This window comes from Streptopelia decaocto (assembly GCF_964273445.1).
Source record: "Streptopelia decaocto genome assembly, chromosome: 3".
In the NCBI taxonomy this organism is placed as follows: Eukaryota; Metazoa; Chordata; class Aves; order Columbiformes; family Columbidae; genus Streptopelia; species Streptopelia decaocto.
The window spans coordinates 51985965-52008942 of NC_138656.1; the positions used below are offsets into that span (position 1 = coordinate 51985965).

The 22978-nt window shown below is 39.7% G+C and overlaps 1 protein-coding gene across 2 annotated transcripts in view; it reads left to right on the forward strand.

The window, feature by feature from the left end:
- GRM1 (glutamate metabotropic receptor 1) overlaps positions 1–22978 on the forward strand; it is a gene marked incomplete at both ends in the record, with an annotated part of 180172 nt that overhangs the window by 135853 nt on the left and 21341 nt on the right. For both annotated transcript variants that reach the window (XM_082048651.1, XM_082048652.1), the window contains 4 exons: positions 251–497; positions 6528–6696; positions 8578–8704; positions 13942–14872. In XM_082048651.1, the coding sequence (XP_081904777.1) occupies positions 251–497; positions 6528–6696; positions 8578–8704; positions 13942–14872 (1474 nt within the window). The remainder of the gene's footprint in view (positions 1–250; positions 498–6527; positions 6697–8577; positions 8705–13941; positions 14873–22978) is intronic.

A 22978-nucleotide genomic window follows, 5' to 3' on the forward strand; every position in this document is an offset into this window, starting at 1 on the left:
GTTTTTTTTTGGATGGGGTGTTTGGTTTTGTGTATTTGTGGAGTTTTTGTTTGTGGTTTGTTTGTTTGTTTTTGTTTGTTTGTTTGTTTGTTTTGTTTGTTTTTAATGAAAACTCTGGCTGGTACCTTGTCTATGCATCTAAAGCTTTATAATAGAAATAAGAAAATCCCCTTTTATATCTCATTGTTTTTTCATAGCTTCATGTCATTTAATTTTTGTTTATAACAACACTTTTTTCTTACTATTGTAGGCAATGAGAGCCTAGAAGAAAATTATGTGCAGGACAGCAAAATGGGATTTGTCATCAATGCTATATATGCTATGGCTCATGGGCTACAAAATATGCATCATTCCCTTTGCCCTGGACATGTTGGGCTGTGTGATGCTATGAAGCCAATTGATGGCAGCAAGCTCTTGGAGTTCCTCCTCAAATCCTCATTCATTGGTGTTTCTGGAGAAGAAGTTTGGTTTGATGAAAAGGGAGATGCCCCTGGAAGGTAAAGATATGTTTCATCTCAACTAAATAAACCAGATGTTGGGAACTGGGAAAATTGCTGGGTTTGGTGATAGACATTTCTTAAGGCATTTTACTGAAGCATACAGTGTGCATATGGTGGACATAATTGGCATTATCTGGATTAGCCTTACCAATAGTCAGGAGTAACACTGGGAACACACTATTTATTGATAGCTACAGTCGCATTGGGAAGGAACTACAGTAAACTCTGTATAATTTCTAGTGTACCAGGAGAGGACAAACCTTGTATCTCACAGACTTTTGGTGTCTGAGGTACTAGTGGGGCTGAGCACCAGGGTTTAAATATATATAAAGCCCAATATAAGTTACTGGAATCTGGTGAAGCATTCGCTTGCTAAGGTTTTGAAGGTCGGGCTATAGAGCACATAGTTTTCCGATGGGAGCTCTGCTGCTCCAAGTGCCTCCAGAACGTAGCACTGCATCCTTGCCAGAGACTATTCCGTTTTGCTTGCTGAACTCCTGTGTGGTCTCCTTAACTTGTTTCACTCAAAATACGATTGGCAGTCCCAGAGTTTAGAGATAGGTCTGAGTAGGACAAATTTTTGTTTTGTTTTGTTTTGTTTTTTGTTTTGTTTTGTTTTGTTTTTTGCCAGAGGGTACTGTGTTTCACTCATTTGGGGTCTGGTAAATTCCAGCTGTGGTAGCTGCTGCTGTCTGCCCCTCCCTAGCAGACACAGGATGTACCCAAGCAATGGGTGGGACAGCAACAGTATGGACTTGGACATCACCTTTGTTCTTCTTACAGGAGCCAGCTGACAGAAATCTTTTCCTTTTGATTTAGTTCAGTGGGCTCTGTCCAACTGTTTTAAGTGTGACACCTTCCAGGTGGATTTATTTTTGAGTTGTTTTTATTAATAAGTTTAATTCAGCTGCTGAAGTACTCAATCCATTGTTAACTGAAACCTACTCAGGGGTTACTTCATTGAAGTTAGTTTTCCTACTGAGTTATTTAAGTGTTATAAAAGACTCTCTCACTCCATCTTTGGGCTTATTGCATAACTGCATCTGAGTGTGAACACTGCACAAAGAGAGTGCTCTGGAACAAATAAGAGTTTGCAGTCTGACATATGCCTTCAAAGGGTATTTGTAACACACAGTGCCCTTAAATCAACTCTTATCTCTATTAATAGCCTTTATTAGTAAAATTGACCAACCTCTTTCCCGTTTGCTATTTGTATTGCTTGTTATATTTAAACAGTATGGACAAGCAGCTTGTTACATTTAAATAGTAACAAAAAACTGGTCAGTTCAGTCTTGTTGAGTGTTGTACACTTCAGATTATGTTACTTTAAGATATAGATGAACTAGGTCAGACTGTGAAAGTAGAGGCAAGTAATTCCCTTACAGTTAAACACATACTTATTGACACAATGCATAAATCAAAACTTTGCACATATAGCTTAGGTAATACAGAGAAATTACTGCTTAGTGTAGCTTTAAGTTTATTACACGCTAATTATCTCCATAAAAAGCATTACTCCAGCTTTGCACATGCTGCATTGTCTTCATGTTAGTTATTTGGTTTGATGTTTAGGTGTAGTTATCCAATTTTAGCACAAATCTTATTTATTACCTTGTCATCTGAGAGTATTTCTGCAGTTCTCACCAGTACCAAGCATAGAATTAGAATGAACAGTTCCTGAATTCAAAATATAGGAGGGTTTGTGCCAGGATATTTCTCTGAGTGGATCAGACTGATAGAATTTTTTCCATTCATCATTTTGGTCTATGGCAAGGTTCACTTCTCTTGATTCCCTGACCTTTTTAGAATTTGATGGGTTATTTTAAGTAGGCTTTTTTTGTTGTTTCTCATTTATATTTTCACAGCTGGCGTTAGCAAGTTTGGGTGAGAAAGTTCAATTAACCTCTTTGTTATTCATGCTGTAATCCTTGGATCAGTCTGTGGCATTTGTGACATGGGCAGTATTGTATCAGAGGATGGATATGTGCATATGAAATGTGATCTTTACAGTTTTTCAGATCTTTCTATGCCAGCAGAAGTTTATGCCCATGCAGAGTTGCATTTAGCTCCAGATTAGCTTTAGTGTTTCCACAGCTCCATGTGAAAAAGTCCTTTGTGGATGAGTGAAAGGACCATACCACTGTATCAACACCCAAAAGAGCTTTTGTACCTCAGCGAAATGAAAAGATTAACACCACACACAACACCTAAATACAGCAAAAAGAGCCAAATCTGAAATTTCCTAGTTTTTTAGCTTTTCTATGCCAGTGCAAGAATGTCACACAAAGATATAAAAAGTTTTTTGGTATTTTGTTACTATATCACGTGAATAAATCAACTTCATAAAATGGAATAAATCAAAATTCCTTCTTAGAAGACAGCAACCTTCCTCATACTTTATTTTCAAAATCTGTAAGGTTTTCTGAGAAATTAACTCTCACAACCCCCTATTTACAATCATCAGAGGTACAGCAAATAGAGATGTCTGTAGTTATGCTTGCCTGACACTCCCATAGTTTCCTGGTTTGAACCCCTTACAGCTTTGTCAAACCTTAACCATTTGTTTAGATAGAATGCTTTCTTTCTTGGCTCAATTCATGGTTTCAAGCTTTTATCAAAATGATATGAAGCATGAAGCACTTTTTCAAAGATTTATTTCTTCTGTGCGGAATCTTTTATTTGAAGAGCTTTTATGCAGAAATCTGAAGCAGACCTTTATGAGAAGGGCAGAAACGCAGTCACTTAACTGACTGCACTGCCTCCAGTAAAAATTACGTGGATATAGCTATTGCTATACTGTCATTAAGAACATGCTGGTAAAATTGCTGAACTTTTTACTTTCATTGAATACCTCCCATTTCCTTTCTCAATAGTAATCATATCACTCAGATTTCCATAAATGCCTGGAGAAGGCATGAGGGCTGCAGTAGTCAACACCAGATCCTTCTCTGGTGGACAAATCCATTTTGAGTTCTTGTCTGTTCTAGGGTAGCTGCCTACTTTTACCTTACAGCAGGTATGAAGAAACTTACGTCTCTCGGACAAACAATTTGCACAGGCCTCTGACCATAAAATGCTATGCGACAATGGGCAGGAGAACTTTCAGTCCCTGCAATGGACCTCTGATGTCTGGAGAAATACAGAGGTTCACAAGCTAACAAATACATTGTTGTTCATTTTACCTTACCTAGGCAGGGATGTTGACCCATATAAGTCTGTCCACTTCAAAAATTTCAGTAGCTGTTTTGGCTTCAGACATGGCAACTCTATCAACTCCAATTCTTTGATCAAATGCGTAATGCAAAGACTTCAAACTTGTATATAAAGGAATTTTCTGTCAAACATATGTGGTTATTTTGGAGTTTGGCTTCATGAGTGGTTGTTTTGGCCAGTTACAACCCAGCATTGCTCAGCATTGCTGCTTTCCATTCTGCCTTTCAGGATAGCAGTCTGGTACTATGGCTATGGAAAAAGGTAACTTCAGCTATCTCAGACTAACCAGAATAAGAGTGTGCCTGTGACCAGCTGGCTCACCCCACAAGTAACTTGTTCATATGATACTACCTGTTTGGTCACATTGTCTCCCAATATATCAGAGAGCTTGCTCTTATATTAAAAGAAGGGTTTATTTTCTTATCTACTGAATATTTCCATGGCTTCTGTAAATGCTGCCACATGTGTGTGAAATTCAGCTGTCTCCATGGTCCTCACTCTCTTAGAGCTTCATAACTCCTGTCAAACATGCTTCTTTTGGGATAATAATTTTTAGCTTGGACATAGCCCAAAACCAGTAAAGTTGTACATATGCAAACAAGGGGATGGGGCGAGGTATTCCAGCATTGAACTTGTCCTTACTGAAAGCAGAAATTTTTCATTAAGGAAAAGATGGAAGGAATAAACCAATTAAGCATATGTCCATATACCAAGTGTACTTGTTATACCACATTTTTCCACTTAAAATTCAAAGCTTCAAACATTGTACTACAACTTGTCATATGCAAGATTGTGTAAGAGCTTTTAGCCTGCATATTTTGTTTTTTCATAGATAACTGATAGAAAAGGGAACAGTATTATAAGAACACATAAGAATGGCTTTCAAGCTAAAACCATATCCCTGAAATTGCCAGCTCTTGATTGATATTGCATTAATGCCCCTCTATGCCTTATAATATATTTTTGCAAAAATGAAAAAAATCTGTCCAGGTTCAAAATTTCCATTAAGGGAATGGGAGGTTTTAGTAATCTTTTATTCCCCTTTCTGAATTAACTTTCCAGCTCAGAGTACCTGATTTTGTATCAGTCTAATAGAAGGTCACACTAAAATCCAAGTAGGTTCTTCTTGCTAAGAAGAGACATGTACATTCCTGATCAATTTTACTCCTATCTGTCAATTCTACATTTTAAAGTGCCCAGCTCTTATTGCTTCTTGCTATCCCAGTTTTTCACAATCCTGAAAAAAGCATTCCTTTCTCTCTCTCTCTCTTTTTTTTTTTTTTTTTTTTTTTTTAGTGTTCTTCCTTTGCAAGAAATGGGATATGAGAAGGATTAGTTTCCTAGTGAATTTGAAATTCACCTCTTTTCTAAGGAACTCCTCACTTAGTAGCCAATTGCCAACTAATGGAGCTGCCTCCTGCTTGGAGCTCCATTGAACTCAGCAGCAAGGGTCCCTTTTCCCGTATGACTCAGTGGAGCTCTGTAGTGGTGTTGGCATAATCTGAGCATGCATATTTGCAAGACCGAAGTCTAAATATAGCTGTAAATATGCACTTCTTTAAATCAACTTTAACTAGAGAGATTGCAAAGACTAATTTAGGAAAATCAGGCATCCAGAGAGTAATTCTAGCTCCTCTTTCCTCTTTGAAGAGCAGAGAGTTGAAATTTTGCATATTTGAACCTCAGAAGGGAAAGAAAGGGATATGTCTCTCTCTTTGCCCACAACCAAGCAGCTCAGTTTTATTTATGGCTCATACTTTGCTTACCTTTCATTCTTAAAGCACACACAGATTAACAACACTCCTAAACAGAAGATTTTTTTTTTTCCCCAGAGACTAAGACAATCCAGTAGATAAAAACAAGACAGTAACTCCCAGGCTTGAAAAATGGAAGATGTTTTGTGGTTTTCAGCTCCAGTGCTGATTTCTGGTTCTCAGCCCTCTTTCTCTTGTCCTTTTTTAAACAAAGCCCTCTCCTTTCTCATCTTACAAGGCCAGGCTGTAGGTCCAGCTTCTTTTGTGATTCTTCTTCTCTGTGCACTCTCCAATATTCATGATACCATTCTTACTTATTTCCTGCTAAGGAATCACCAGAGTTAATCACTACTTTGCACAAGCCACATTCTGTGGGTTAAAGAAGGAACAGAATAATTAGCAGTAAGGGTTGTGCACAGATCTGTTCCAACTCATGGAAGGCAATGATGGAGGCAGGGAAGCTGAATATTTATTGTACTAGTGGTTTATGCTTCCTTTACATTAGCCTTGGGAAATTCTCTCCTACTTGCCTAGGGCAAGGAAGTAAATTTTGAGCTGCTAACTGTTCCGGTCAGCCTCACTGAGTTGAGTAATATACACACTTGAAGCAGTGCTTATGGTTAACTTATGGCATACCAGTTCAGTTAGTTTGAGCATTTCTACTGATTAAAGCTCCCAGCAGGGCTATACTGCAACCAACCTGTATGTAGGCACCAAGCAAATGTTTAAGACATCATGGCTGAAAAACACACCATCCAGACAGTACCTGCATGTGCATCTTTAGCAAAACTTTCTGTCTTTGATGTGCAGTTCTTCCTGGACACACACAACTTTTAATTCACAGTTTCATGTAAGCAAGGCAGGCAATCAGTAATTGTGTGGCAATCAGAGCTGTCATTTCCCATGGTTCTGCTAAAAATCCTACAGTATCTGGTGTTTCTGTCAAATTCTAGTGCCTGATGTTAAGGGAACATTCACAAAGGCTTAAGGAGAAGGGCAAGGTAATTTTTTTCCTTCATGTTGCAGGACAGTGACTCACTTTCTCTTTTTTCCCTTGCAGGTATGACATTATGAACCTGCAGTACATAGAGCCCAACCGTTACGATTATGTCCTCATTGGAACCTGGCATGAGGGCGTGCTCAACATTGACGACTACAGGATTCAGATGAACAAAAGTGGAATGGTTCGATCAGTGTGCAGTGAGCCTTGCTTGAAGGGCCAGATTAAGGTTTGCCTTAGACTCTTTCTGCTACAGAAATGTGAATAATCAGTCAAAGTTTTTTTCCCTAGATCAAAGCAAGCTACTTTCAAGCCAAGGAATAGAACTTCATTTTCTTCAGGAAGGCCAAAAATATAGAAAGACACCTAGATTAACATCTTACTCTTACAATCCCATATATAGGCTTATGTTTTCTAAAATTGCACTTTGTAGTGATGCAGAATCTTCTAGTGTAACAGGATTTGAATTTCACCTTATGTGAGAAAAAACAAGATTTTCACTTAGTCATTGCCTACAACATTCAGTGGCTGTGATTCACTTGGGGGCTGATCCTGAAAATAACATGACCCAAGGGAATCCAATATTTAGTTCCAGCAATAACACCTGCAAGAAAAAAAAAAAGAAAAAAAAAAAAAAAGCCTATTTGTATCTCATGTTCACAACAGGAGGTAAGGAAACAAAAATGAAAACACTCTGTGTTTACCAAACAGTAGCACTTGTATCAAGCTGCAAATAATTTGCCACCTGCCATGTTTGGATGACATAAAGATATGTTCCACCACTATCAAAATGGTATGGATGCAGTAAGTTTAAAATGGCAGGGAGCCCATTCAGGAAAATCACCTTAGAGCAGACCTTCCTTTCTAATTTCATTTAATAAGCACATTTGCAGATTTTTAATTCTATATTGCTACTCTAAACAATAAATGATAGTTGATTTGGCAAAGATGTAGTGACATACTCCAGCAATCTTGGAGGTGAAACATTATTGGTATTTACTACCCTCCCAAACATCTTTTCCCTGGTTTTGACATTATGCAGTTTGTGTATGTGTGTATATGTAAACATCATGCATACAAAATGCCAGCTTCAACTCCCATTGAAGTCTATTGGACTCTCTCCACAGACTGCGGGAGGAAATGTTAACAAAAAAGCCCACAAAGCCAGCATTCAATAAAACAAACATTTTATATTTCACTACTGCACTTAGCTCTGCATATAGATGGATAGGAAGATCCTGGAGAGAAAGCTGGATTCCTCCTTTCTGGCAAACAGAGCCAGAGTCTTTCCTGGAGGCCCAGGATCTTGAGACATCCTTAATCTTTCTTTCAGCCTCAGCATAATGAAACTAGGTATTAAGAAGAGGAAAACATCTTTTTGACATTGGATCAGTACACTTAGCAGCCTTCACAGCAGAGAAAGATACAGCTTTCCGGGACACTTGTCTGCAAAAGAGCTGTTCTGAAGCATGCTCTTGGTCACTGCATGTTGGATTTATTTTCTATTAGAACCCACTGCATCCTTTTAGCAGTATATTTTTTAATTTGGTCTTATTTGAATTTCTATTTACACTAGTTTAATGAGCCATGAAAATACTTCAATGTAAATTGTAATTTACATGTGTGTGCATGCTCTTGTCTATCTATGTATATATATGTATATATATACATTGATCACTTTCGGTTCTAACCTTGGACACTGTTTACTGCTTTTTTACTATGCAATAGGTATTAAGTGTGGGCTGAGCTATTTGTCTTGATGTAATCCATCTCTCAGATTAAGCCTCTTCTCAGGTTTGATTGAAAATACAACACTCACCATGCCTCTGTACCAAAGGGAAAATGGCTTTGTACTTTTAATTCGGAACTGCTCCCACCAAACCAAAATAGAATTGTCCCCAGAGATTATCCTTGAACTCTTAAGCACAAATTCTAATATGCAGGGTTAGATACAGAATCAAGATTCATGTTGTCCAGTTGTTTGAAACATGCCATGCACAGGAATCCTGTCATATTTTAAACAATGCAGGAAGTATCTGTTTGCTAGAGGGGGGATGCTTCTTCATTGTCTTATGGAGGTTCATAGCTGAGTATGTATTTTGCATTACAGGTGATCAGGAAAGGCGAAGTGAGTTGTTGCTGGATTTGCACTGCTTGCAAGGAGAATGAATTTGTTCAGGATGAATTCACATGTAAAGCCTGTGAGCTTGGCTGGTGGCCGAATGCTGACCTGACAGGTAGGGACATGTCCTTCCAAACATGTTCCCCTTTTACAGGGCACATGTAGAATGATGTGTGGTGGAGAGTAAGGTGACAGGATGCAGAGATATAAAAAGTACATAATTAAACACACATCCCAATGAGGTTTAGGGTGAGAGAAAAGTGCTCTATCTTTTGGCTCTGTTCAACAGCAGTGACAATAATGATGGCAAAATTTCTACCGAGAAGAAATGACACAGTCTGTCTGTTTCTCCCTTTCAGTTAGCATAAGCACTGATAAAGCTGTTAAGACTACTAATGAACCTACCAGCATTTACTGTGATTTTAACAGTGATTATCACAGGAACTCAGTGCATCCTCGTCAGATTGGCTTGACACTCTTTCTGATCTTTCTATCATGCAATTAGCAATACTTTATCCGGGATTTCAGGCCATTTGGTAACTGACTACCAGACTTTTATTTGGTATAGAGATCACTCTCACTGCACCCACCAGCAAAAGAAACATCAACAAAATCCTCAGAAAGGCTGGCAGAACAAAGGAAACAGCTAAAATTGGTCTCCCTTGCATATATGCTTTGGATAAGTTGTATGCTATAGCAAATTTCTGTTATTTTGTATCTATCAAGGTTAATCTCCACACCTGCTCTGGGATTTGCAGTAACCATTACCCCAAGAAAATAAATTAAATGCGCTGAGAAGCATCAGCTTGACCTTGGGGTCTACTTTGTATCACTGTAAAAGACTACTGGCACCTCTGCCTCATGACACATCTGCAAATCTCGGCTTCCAGTATTCAGCAGAGCATCATTCCTAGTCAGAGGAACAATGTGACTACCTAGCTGATGATCAAATGTGCGACTTATCACATCTCTGTCCTTTAATATCCAAGAGATGATGTTAAGCTAGTCACTGTAGCCAAGAGAGAGAATTTATTTTGAGAGGGAAAGCTGGCTACTTCAGCTTCTCCTCTGGTGTGCAACTGAACCTACTCCAAACAGATTTGTCAGGATAAGGAAATCTCAGTGATCATTCAGTTCCTTCGTGTAAGTGGGCTGTATGAAGAGGAGTTCTTGAAAAACACCCTCTGTAAGACCCCCAGCTGTGGAAAAAGTCTTGTATTACTAGACACCAGAAAATCTGCAGCACCCTTCAGAGATGTCCTGCCCATTGCAAAAGCTCATGTTTGACTCCTACCTCCTAGGATACCAGTGTCTGGTCATTTTAAAGCAGATATCCATAGACAGCTTTGTTCTGTTAGTCTTGGAGGTTCACTGAATTGTTTGTATCTACTGTTCAGGGAAAAAAACTGGGACTTAGTTTTAATCAATAAGGCAGAACAAGAACATAGTGAGAGATCAATGTGCACTTGAGTGAATATGGTTCAGTGCTACCAGCTGCCCAAAATAGCTCAAAAGGGGGCACGTCAAAATGACAGGCACTGCTGAAAGGGGTTGAAGAAAGTATCAGTGCTGGAAAAAATCTCAGGGGCATGTTGCAATCTATTAACTTTTAATGAAATCAGTAGATGACCTGCTGATTTGCATTTCTTCTCAGCAAGGAGACCGAACTGCTGCTGTGCTAAAATCACAGTAGCATGAGCCAAATGACAGCATAGCCATCGACTGATTTCCTAGAGAACATTGAAATGGCAGTCTGCTCCTGCAGTTTCTTCATTCTGTCTTATTGAGGAAAAAACTTTTTTTAAACCTTGCAATTCATTTCCTTGAATTGCAGTACAAAGTTGTGAAAAGAAGCTGATGCCATCCTAACATTTAGAAAAGGGAGACTGAGCTGGATAAATTCAGGTTCTTGACCTTTGTGGAAGTCACCGTTGGTACCATTTAATTTGGAATTCTCTTTTCTTGCTAGGATTTTCCCCATCAAATGTATTTTTATAACTTGCTTTTGTGTGTTGTATTCATACCCTGCCAGTCACCATAGCACCTAGACACAGATGATAACATCTCACATTTCAGGTTGTTTTTCCCTTTGCCTTAGACTGTAAATGTTAAACATGTATTCAGTTTTAGACCCATTTTCTATCACAGATGGAGGCTCTAAAAATCATTAGTCCCTTTAAGAAACATGAAGTACATATTAACCCATTTCCTAAGACATGCTTTTAAAGGTGTATATTACCTCCATTTGAAATCAGTCTCTGTTGCTCAGCAATCCTTTCCTGACATTTTAATTTTATTTTCAAATGTACGGATTTTTTTTTAAACTGCTTCCCCTAAATATGTGTTCACTGAAGCAGAGTCAGCAGGCAGAAAGGATTTCTCACCACAGATGATAAAAACCTGACCTGACAAATAGTCACTAAAACCAGTATCTTAAGGCCTTGTGCCAAGAAGAGATATCTTTTATAGTATCAGAATCTAATAGAAGAAGAATGAATGTCAAGCTAGTAAACCCAGTTTACATAAATCATCTTAAATAAGCAATAAAACAAGGTAGGACAGGAAGATTTACAGAGTTATTATGAAATGAATCATAAAGGTTTGGGGCCATCAGTTTCCTGGGATGTGTTAATGACCTCAGAAAACATCCTAGATTATCTTATTGGTCTTGCAGTATGAATATAATAATAATAATTAAAAAAAAAGAGATTAACCTTCTGCTCTAGGAAATGATTCATGGTTAAAGTGCAGGAAAAATAGTGGATGAAAGCTACAAAACAGCTTTCAGCTTTTTTTCTGGAAACTTGTAACTGTGAAGCTTTTGTCACTGATTTTCTGAATTTTTGAGGTTTTGATTAGTTGTTATCAGCTTTTTGGGGGATTTTGGTGTTTGTTTGGTTTTGTTTGTTTTGTTTTGTAACCTCTAAGTACACCTTTTCCTGGGTAGCCTCCCCCAGTCTCAACAAGGTTCCCAAGCCTAGTTTCTCCTAGCTGGGAAATGACCCACCTTCATAGGTGCTGACAACCAACAACTGCTGATATAAACAGTGCAGGCAGCTTTCTGCAATGCTTGTATCATTTGTGGCTCTTGGGGCTTGCTAGTGCACAGGAATTACATTGATTTAACAAAACAAATTTCTAATACCTTACACAGGATAAGCTTAAAGCAATCAATAGGCTTAACTACCATGCTGAATCAGGGCTAAGGCTCTGAAAATATAATTTAAGATGGAATAATATGAGTATGGCTTGATGTTGCTAAGCTTAAAGCCCACATTGAAACTTAACCCTCCCAACAACCACAGACTGGCCTCTTGCTTCAGAAGAGCTTTGCATGTATTAATCAACAAGCAGAAGCTTCTTATTATGTCTTTTATAAAATCAAAAAGGAGACAACTTCCACTCACGGCTGCTGTGGCCAGTGGCCAGGTGTTCCCACTTCTGATAAAAAGCTTTTCCTCCGTATTTCAACATAAAAATACCAGTTGGAATAATGGGTTTCCTCACCCAAGTCTTGAACAGACCACTTTGAGCAGAACAGAATTCTTTTAGTTTATAAAAGAAGACCTCCAGTTGCACCTGCTATCATTTTTACTGTTTGTGATTTTACAGGTATGTGTAACATCATTACCTGTAGTTAAGTCAGCCTGGTACTCTTAGAGACAGAGTACAGAATTATAAGACATTCCTTCAGTTCATATGACATTGGCAGACATTAAAATTTTGACCAGAAATTTTCCATGTCAGGACTCTGCCCCAGGTTACAGTAATACTGTTCAACCCTGATCCATATGTCTGCTTACATCTCCTATACTTGGAAAGAAGGGCTTAACATTTTGGTAGAGGTATCAATTGGTAACTTTTCTGTTACCCTGTGGAAGATGCATATAAATTGAGAAAAACTGTGGGCCTCAGAAGTTTTTAGTTCATAGAGGTTGGTTTCTGCAGATATAATCCATACTGAGGAGGATGAGTCTGAGCATGACTTTTGCTCATCACAATATCAGGGTCCTTGCTAAGATTTAGCAGCAAAACTGAGAGGGGAAAAACACCTTTCTTATATGCTCACCAATATCACCGCCTTTTCCCTGCTCTTCTTAGCTGCATCCAGCCATCCATACAGGCAAAGGTGATGAGCAGCTGGTCCAGGATGTGAAAAGCTGGGCCAGCAGTGTCTGTAATGGAGACACCTGGGGGAAAGGTGACTGCCTAGAAAACTGAACTGGAAGGGGAACTGAGATGGGGATGGTGAGAGACTGGGAGGAAAGATACTTGAGAGGTGGGGGAAAGGCACAAAAGGTGACCTGGGGCTAAGGAAACTGAAGGAAGACAGAAACTAGAAGCAGAAGTGGCCATGGATACTTACCTTGGGATACAGAAACATGTTAAAAGCATTTTGGCACTATTCAATCAAGAATAGAATTTAGGAAATGCCAGAATGAAGATTTTTGGTAACTCAGCTTCACAGCCATAACATCCTATTAACATGGAGGATTTTTTTTTTTTTTAATGTTTGTTGCTGATATTACCTCTTCACAACAGTGAACAGGGTAGCCAGAAGATCCTTTAGCTTGAGTGTGGGAGAGCACAATTATCTCAGATGATACCTATGTTTGCACATCTGTACTAATTACAAAGAAGAGCTTTTGCAGTTGTTTTTTGAAGGCATGCATATTTTGTGGGTTTGACTTTTCCATAAAAATTAAATTGCATTATTTAGTGAAAAAACAATGAGCAGAAGTTTTGACAAAATGAGAATAAGGTAATGTTAAGGGAAAAAAAGCAGAAATTAACTAAAAAGCTACAGTATCTGTGGTGTAGTTCCATCACAACTGGATTCATTACTGTTTTCTTGCCTACATATCTCTACGTAATTTCTATTATTTGTGAAATCACCCTCACAAAAATGTCATGGGTCAAGCTATAGTGATTTTGATGAAGATTAAAATAAGTTAGCCTGAGGAGTTAAAAATGTTACATAGTCTGATTTGTAGCAATCCTTTCCCTGCTGAAATGAAGGGATGGTGCTGAGTTTTTATGGATTCTGTTCCCAGCTCTGCATTTGATATGCTGGGCTGGTCAGCAGGTACCTCAAGAAAAATTAGGAAATAATTTCCAAATCTCATTTCCTTTTGTAGCATCATGAGCAAATGTTTGGGACAACCTAAAACTGATGGCTTTATTTTGAACATATTTCAACCAAATTTTCCATGCTGCAGTTCACTCCTTTGTAAAATTGTTTGCGCATAGGCATAAGCTAATGTTTGGATTATATTGGGAGCCAGAAGCGAAAAGTTCTTTCTTCAAGCAGTAATCCTTTCTAACACTGTGTTTCTTTTCTGTACATTGCAGGCTGCGAACCCATCCCTGTAAAATATCTCCAATGGAGCAATATAGAGTCTATTGTGGCCGTGGTCTTTTCCTGCCTGGGGATCCTGGTCACCATGTTTGTCACCCTTATCTTTGTGCTCTACAGGGACACCCCTGTTGTCAAATCCTCCAGCCGGGAGCTCTGCTACATTATCCTTGCTGGTATCTTTCTGGGTTATGTCTGCCCTTTCACCCTTATAGCTAAACCCACCACGACATCCTGCTACCTCCAGCGCCTTCTGGTGGGTCTCTCCTCTGCCATGTGCTACTCTGCCCTTGTGACCAAAACCAACCGTATTGCTCGCATCCTGGCAGGCAGCAAAAAGAAGATCTGTACCCGCAAGCCGCGTTTCATGAGTGCATGGGCCCAAGTGGTCATTGCATCCATTTTGATCAGTGTGCAGTTGACACTGGTGATCACGCTGATCATCCTGGAGCCCCCGATGCCCATCCTCTCCTATCCCAGCATTAAGGAAGTTTACCTTATCTGCAACACCAGCAACCTAGGCGTCGTGGCTCCCGTGGGCTACAATGGACTCCTCATCATGAGCTGCACATACTATGCCTTCAAGACTCGCAATGTGCCTGCCAATTTCAATGAGGCCAAGTACATTGCATTCACCATGTACACCACTTGTATCATCTGGCTGGCCTTTGTGCCTATCTATTTTGGGAGCAACTACAAGATCATCACCACCTGTTTTGCAGTGAGTCTGAGCGTGACAGTGGCACTGGGGTGCATGTTCACTCCTAAGATGTACATCATCATAGCCAAGCCTGAGAGGAACGTCCGCAGTGCCTTCACCACCTCAGATGTGGTGCGTATGCATGTCGGGGATGGCAAGGCACCTTGCAAGTCCAACACTTTCCTCAACATATTCCGAAGAAAGAAGCCAGGGGCCGGAAATCCAAAGTAAGTGATTGACTGCAGGTACACATCTGTCTGTTTATGTCCCTCTCTTTGCCACCCTCTCTTGGTTGACCGTAGTCTGCTGAATAGTAAGGTACGTAACCGTTTTTCATCTCACATGTAGTAGAAGAGGTGGAAATGGTCCTTTAGATCTAAGCCTCAGATGGATATTGACATGTTGCTTCTTATTTTCTCTCCTGCTCTAAAGGCAGCCCTGTACACAACTCCCTCTGCCTCTGGGACAGGTCAGGCAGTAGCAGAGCAACAAAGCTCCATTGGCAGATTCTCCCATCTCTCCATGCATGTGGGGGTGATCTCAGGCCCCCTACATTCAGTTGCTCTCCATTATGTTCAAACTGAGGTGCTGTTGTAGCCTTTTGGAAAAGCGGAGTAGAAATCTATGCCTGAGTGGTTGTAAATCACATGTACTTGTCTAAGGCCACTGGGTTGTGTGTGTGAAAGCCAAGGACTGAACATTAGTTTTTAAGGTAGTGTTTTGTGACAGTCCTCATGATTGTGATCCAAAAGTGCCCTTCATATTATCCCTGTGCTCTATGTAATATTCAGAGTTATGAGCAATACTCTTAGTCATCATTAGTGTAAACTTGTCCATGTTCTCAAACACTGTGTTGCTGCGAAAGTTGCAGAAGTCAACTGGTGGTGAAAATGAACTTGCAGCCACATCTGTTGAACCTGTTGTTTTCCTTGCTAATAAGTAAAAGCAACCCAGCTGCAGCAGAGGGGGAGGGAGAACTGTTACTTCAAACAGCATCTCCCTGTGATCAGCTGTCTGAACATTTGCATTCTTTATTATCTTATTGCTTTTTAATCTTTAAAGAAGCACCAGAGGGCTAGGCTTGAGCTTAGGTTACTTTTGTCCCAATTAAAAAAAAATCAACAAAAAAATAACCACTGAAGCCTACATTTCTGAGGTTCCTGATAGAATTAAAATCAAGATAATTTCCAGCTATTTGGGATCTGTAGGTTTCTGAGTCACTCAAGTTGGTTTTGATTCAGTTTGCATAAGAACCTGGAGATGGAAGGGATAAGGATAGAGGTAATAGCATAGAAAACCCACACTGTGATAAACTTTGCCTTTGTGCTGCTTCAATAGTTCCCATTTTGTTGTCAGACAGCAGGTGGAAAGATAAAGGAATGGAGACATAAGTAACCCAACTATACAGCTCTGTGTACCATGGAGGCCACGATAAGGCTGCCAGTTCCTGAGTTCAGTGGAGAGGGAGCTGGGAGTGGCAGGCAGCCCTGGGAGCCCCCCATGCAGTGAGATGGCCAAAATTCTCTGTAGGTCAAAAGCTTAAATTCCATGCAAATAGCAATCTGGAGACTGATCCACCTTCCTCTGACTCTCTGGAGGTTGGATGGGGTCTTACATGTCTGTCAGAAAGTAGTGTGTTGTCTCTGCAGCATAGTCTTTGGTTAATGCTGTTGGTATCTTTAAGATGATGTCTCAAAATAAAAAGGACTAATGAGTAATTAGATCATGAGAAACTTAGTAATTAGTTCTTTGTTGTGCTTACTGTTCTACTTTCACAAAAAAAAAAAAAAAGGTATTTTAAAGGTTCAAATGCAATATGTTTAGAATAGAGTTCATAATATGAGAAAATATTTCATCCTGTTCAAAAAATGAGCTTCCCCTCAGCATTGTCACCTTAAAAAAAAACAAGAGGACTTACCTGAGCTTTTTGACAATTTGTTTCTTGACTTCTCTGTTAAACCTGTTTGAGTGGTACGAAGCGAAAAAGCCCGCCAGAATTTTAAGGCACTCTTCTAAACTAAAAGCTCAACACCTAGTTAAGATGCTTTTTTGTCTGAAGTTAAGCCTCCAGATCTTTTACACAGCAAAATCCAAACCTCTGACCTAAACCTCTTGTGCAGCCACCGCTATGTTCTTCACCTAAACCAGCAGAGATATGGAGTTGTGCCAGGCTGACTGATGGAGAAGGACAGCAAACCTCTCTGTACATGGGCATGAAGAACTGAAAGCTGTGTAGTATACAAACATGCAGCTTTGGAAATAAAGTCACCAAACAGTGCAAAAAGTAATTTCAGGGATTTTGAGGGTATTTGAGCTCCTAGCAGAGTTCATTGCAAAGTTTGTAAGGACACTGCACTGACACAGATAAAGAAGTGTGATTCACTGAGGAAACCAAGAAGGAAAAAGTAGAATTTGCTGGAGCCTTTGAAGCCCCTAGATAACTTAAATATGTAGTCAGGTCCTTCCTGAAACAGGACTTGAAAGGACTGGAACATGTATAATGCCCACAGGAATGGCCTCCAAGCTGATTTAAAATGTGGCTGGTTTTGTTTGTTTGTTTTTTCATTTTCTATCAAAATCTGGGATTTATTTGCCAGTTTTTTCAGCAATTCAGGTCCCTGAGCCTGTTGCTCTGCTTCTTGATTCTGTAATTGTCCCTCCCTACAGCCACATTTTTCTGTCTGCAAGTGGTTAGCAGTGCTTCACTCAAAAGATTTCTTTTCCAGCTGTCTTACAACAAATTTACATCCATTTTCTTGTTATTTCTTCTCTCTCTTCCTAGTTTGTTTTTGTTTTTCAACTTTTCAATTTTCATGTCTCTTTTCCTGTCTGCATCAAACCTCTCCTCTGCTAATCTAGTGAATTCCAATTCCTAAATAGAAAAGTGGCATCCATCTAAATTAAATTGGTGTGCAGATATAGAGTTAAATTGAGTTAATTTTAAAAATGGAAACTAATTTACATTTACAAGGACAAGTCAAACATATAATAAGCCTTGATAAAGCACTCACATGCAAGGTTGTACTCTTAGTTTAACTAGTATAGCTTGGGGACTAGAGCAAGGCAAGCCACTCTTCCTTTTTCCTTCCTAAATTAGAGCAAAAGAATTACCCAAGAAAGTCTATTAACACAGCATATATTAGTCAGTTCAAAACCTTCAGCTACATCTGGTGTTGATACAGAGGCTAGAAAATCTTCTTGAAAAATATCTGTCCCAGTTGCATTACAAAGAGTTTCAATGAAAGTAAACTGTTTAGTAACATTGCTCTTCGCTTAAATAACAAGTGCTCTGCCTTTACTGATCTGTTGCATTCTAAAGATGCTGTGTGCAACCAGGAAGGTTTGAACTCTGTCTTGCTTGGTTGAATTAAACTGTGTGCAATTACAGGCAGCATTGTTTTAAATAAAGCTGGTCAGGAACTTTCCAGTGGAATATGTTTTCCATCAGAAAATTCTAACTTCTCAAAACTGGTCTTTGATGGTAGGGATCCTTTCAGAGCCAGAGAGACTTTCTTTTTTTTCCCAGGAAGGGATGAAGGCATTGGGAAAGTGTGAAGGAACTTTACTCCAACAGCCATTAGTTAAGGCACTCAAGTTACAAGCATCACCTTCACTTCCCAGGTGAACACCCTATAAGCGAGCTATGCACTGCTCCAGGGCAAGTCTCCTCCTTTGTCTTCTTGAACAGAAATGTGTCCTGGAACAGAAAAAAAAATCCTGATGCAAACCCTAGAGAAATACTTTGTATTTTTCTGTGATAGAACTTGAATCTGGGTCTGAGATCCCTTGCGAATGTCTTCAGTATGGAGCTGCTGTCAGTCTCACCCTCTTGTCAAATGAATATTTAAATATTTATAAAAAATGGAGCAGCTCCATCTGGAGAGACTGATATCTTCTGCTTTTATTGAAGCTTTGTGAGGACATATATTGTTTTAATTTGCTGCTTGATGACATGATGAGATCCTAGCTCTTACAGGATGATGACAGCAGCATTTTTTAGGAGAGCCTTTTTAATTATGTTTTCTTTTTCTTTTTCCCCAGATGTGAGATTGCAGCTTTTGGATATGGATCTTGCTGTGATCATTAGCCTTGCTCTTGACCATAATGTTACTTCAGTGTATGAGGCTCGATCACCTTGAAGAGCAGCACTCCTGTACAGTGCCTGTGTGATTGCTTCCCTGAGGAAGCAATGCTCCTCTCTGTACTACATGTAGAAAATAGAACTAGTGACACTGAAGATCTTGCTGATCTTGAGGAAGGTTCAGGAAAAACTTTCTCCAGCTACTATTTGGACCTTACTCAATGTGTAGGAGGCTGGAGCCAGGCCTGTGGCCTGCAGGTCTGTTGTGTTACTTTTCTATAGTCCACAGACCCACTTCAAATAGAGCTTGAGCCACAGAGCAAGGCTTACCTCTTCTCACACACTTCTTGTGGGCTGCAGTGGTATGAGAAGTATCAGTATTGCAGAGGGGACCGCAGGGGATGAGTTTGTTGTGCATCTTTAGGTAATTGCCTCCAGGTTTGATGGTGATGCTTAGCTGCTGCCTCAAAAAAGTATAAATTATTTTAAATTTATGGTTGAGGCCCCAGGTCTGGACACCATTTTAGTGCATTTTGAATCAGAGTAAGTAAGGATTTAGTTGTCAACATAAGTTGTGTAGCAAAATCTGAGTTGATAGGAAGGCCAACTAGCAAGACTCAGTGAGTGACCAGGACTCCACACGAATGCATAAACCACCTGCTTCTTCCCGTGTAATTTTAATATATTTGTATTCATTTATGTTTCCTCCAGCTGTCTTCCCTCAGAAATGAATGACTGTTTTAAAATATTTTCAAACATATACTTTTTATTTATCTTTTTATCATACTTTGGCAGTCCATGCCTCTAGACTGTTCTCACAGGCATCCACTCTAAGTAGTGTCCATGCAGTCATCTGGACCAAGGATCTCTCAAAATAGCTTTATTTTTTTTCCAGTAAAAAGTTTCACATAACCCAACATCCCCTAGTGGGTTCTGCCTGCTTCCTTTACAAGAGTCTGTTCCTGTTCTTTGTCCTCTCTCCCTCTGCACTGGGTCCCTACATGCATTTTTTAACTGGGAATCAGGTTTTTCAGTTACCTCTAGTAACACATACCTGTTCCCTTATCAGGTCTTAGGGAACTATCTGCTTTTTTCTCCTGCCAGTTATAAAATTATCTCCAGGTATTCTTAAGTTACTCTTTCTCCTTAAACTGACTTGCTGAGTTGCCATTTCATCTTGAGCAAGCTGTGCTGACATGTCGTGTTTTTCTGGGACTCATTTCACTTGGCGACTCACAGTTCACAAAAGCTTTTGGGCTCCTCAGCTCCTTCATTTTCAAAGCCTCCCACAGACATGCAGCAAGGGGAATCACCATAAGTATGTCCAGAAGGCAGGACGTTTTGTTTCACTGTTTTTTTGTGGTGGTGGGAGGAGACAAATGCACAGTGCAGCGTGGCAAGAGCTGGAGCTTCCAGAAAGAAGAGAGTAAATGTTACAGCATGTTCGGTTGCAGTCATACAAATGCAGATCTTTTACAGTCCCTCACTTTATCTAACTTGAGTGCCTCGTCATAGGAAGAGATGCTCAGAAGTATTCCCTCTTATCGCTCTCCCATTACTACTCCATGCAGTCAATATGCTGTCTTTAAGCAGGAGGTTATGGATGCAAGTGGGGAGGGGATAGAAGTGTGAACAGAAGACATGAAAACACTTTTAATGTAGGTGAAGCAACGACTTTTGTCCTGACCTCTGCAGGCTAATGTATGTGAAATCAAACAAAACCAGTCTCAACCTGGCACAGCCGCACAGGGAATATTTCACTGTGTCTAGCTGAAATGCATCAAAAGATCTGAAACAAGAAGATAAAGTGGAAAGTGCAAGGAGGATTAATAATAACTGCTCACCATTGTACCTTTGCCTATGAAAGATAATATATTGCTAAACTCTTGCCTAATCTGAGAAATCCACAACATGTTTAACTATTTTCTTTGGTCCTAAATTGTGTCACCTAGCCTGCAGCATGTAAGAATTATCTTTAAATGCTTGCTGTACAGATTAATATCTGGTATAGTTTTATCTTCTTACAGCACTGCCAAAACAGTACAGAGACAACCACTGAATCTAATAGGAAATGGTAGGCTAGCTTGCTTTGCAATTTAGAAAATTGACACAGTGGGTAAATTTCTCATGCCCTGTAGTAGTATTGCATACACAATAGGAAAACCCTTTATTTTTACGATTACAGATTCCAATTTTATGAAGTTCCAAGGCATTTAAGGAAGGTTTTTAAACTTGCTGGGCCTGCACAACCATCCTGCTGAGGCTTACCCTGAGGGTGAAGGCATATTATGGAAGAGAGTTTTGAAACAGCAGAGAGGTTGTAAGCTCCTACAAGTGGGAAATAATAACAAAGATTAATGGAAAAAATAAAATTAAACAACAACAACAACAACCACCACCCGCCCCCCCAAAAAATCAAACAAAACAAAACAAAACAAAAAAAACCAGAAACAACAAAATGGGAAAAATTATTAGACTTATTAGACTAGGGCGCAAGGTGCAGTGCTGGTCCCTGGCTGTATGGGTCCCACCTCCACGTCAGGGCACAGGGCTCCACAACCACAGGGCACTTGGTTCACTGCTACATCCCACCCAGGGCACACCATGGAGGAGTCTGCTTCCTTCACAGTATAGATGGAGAAGTGGCAGCTCCAGTGTGGTTCCCTGGTGCCACGGCTGTCACAGGGGAGACTAGTGGCACCCTAGTCTGGCCCAACTCATCTCCCCATTGCAGCCCTCCCTGCCATTTGCCTGGATTCTGCATGCAGTGTACTTCTTCACCCTTTTCTGAGGTTGCAGTGACTTTTTGGGAAAGCATCTTGTATGCTTACAAAGATAGTTGAAGGTTTTAATGCCAAACACCTCTCTCGCAGCAGTTGGTATGCTTGCTGGCTTTGCTGTGTGATTTACTGGGCTTAGACCATTAATGAATTTGTGGACACATAGTACTGTGACAGATAACAGCTCTTACCCAGTTGTCTCTTGTATGTGATGTGAATTTCCAATAAGAAGATTCAACAAACTCAGTCAAGCTGTTCAGTCCCTGTCAGTATATTGATTTAAATGAATATTTAAAACTCCCAGAAGACAGTTATATGTTTCTGAAGGGACTCTTACAATTGATACTAAAAAATTGGAAAAAAACACAAAATAAGGGTGTCTGAAACTTAACAATCCAATAGCAATCTCTTCTAGTCCTGCTGCAGGGTTGTTCTTTAAATTTTAGTTATGTAATTATATCTAATATTCTCCTCTGTAACCTTGAATTTACATTTCCTTTAATAGATATGATGTAGTTCTGTCCCATGCACCAAAAAAGCACAGAACAGGTGATAAATAACTCTGAGATGTTACTTTCACATGTACATTCTTTCTAGTTTTTTAATCATATATATTTATCAATCAGACATGGCATATGTATACACCAAATTATATACCAAATTGCACAGCTGTGTATATATGTGCAATAGAACCAGTTTGGAGATAGTTTATTTTTTCCTTTTAATGAGAAATAAGGGGCAAGGTTGCAGAAGTTACTGCAAATTTTCTTTGCAGATTACCCCAGCTAAAGGGAGTCCCAGCACATACATAACCAACAACATGTCACTCCTAAGGCAAGCAGAGGAGAAGAAGAGGGGACAGATATGCAATATGATTGGGATGATTGGGATGATTGTCATTAAGTACAGTGGCAGTTTAGGCTTATTCCTCTAGGTTTCCTCCTGTGGTCAGGGGCTGCCCGAGACTACATTTAAGAGAAGCAAATAAAAAAAAGCAATGAGGTTCTGCAGTGGCTTCCCAATGTGATCAGTGGGGATAAAACCCTCTCAGAAAAAAAAAAAAAAACAAACTGGTTATGTTGAATTAGTTTACTGGGCACAGTACTTGTACCCTGGGCTTCCATCCAGACTTCTGTTTTTTTGTCACCAGTGAGAGCCACGTTTTATTTGGATGGTCCCTTTAGGTGAAAGGGCTGTTGTGTAAGGTTTATGTAATTTCCTCCCTTTCTCAGAAGTTCCAAACCCAGGGATGTTTTGTCACTTTATTTTCATGGATCTTCACAACTCCACTCTCCCAGGGGATTTTGACAGGACATAAACCCAAGGAATGGTCTCTGAGTGAAGCCTGATTCCTACCAAAGGAATCCTGGAGAGCTTAGCTTCTCTGGAGATGCTGAATCACAAAACGTTGTTTTACTTACAGGCACTGCTGTAGCACCAGGCAGTAATGAATCTCAATACTTAACGTTGCA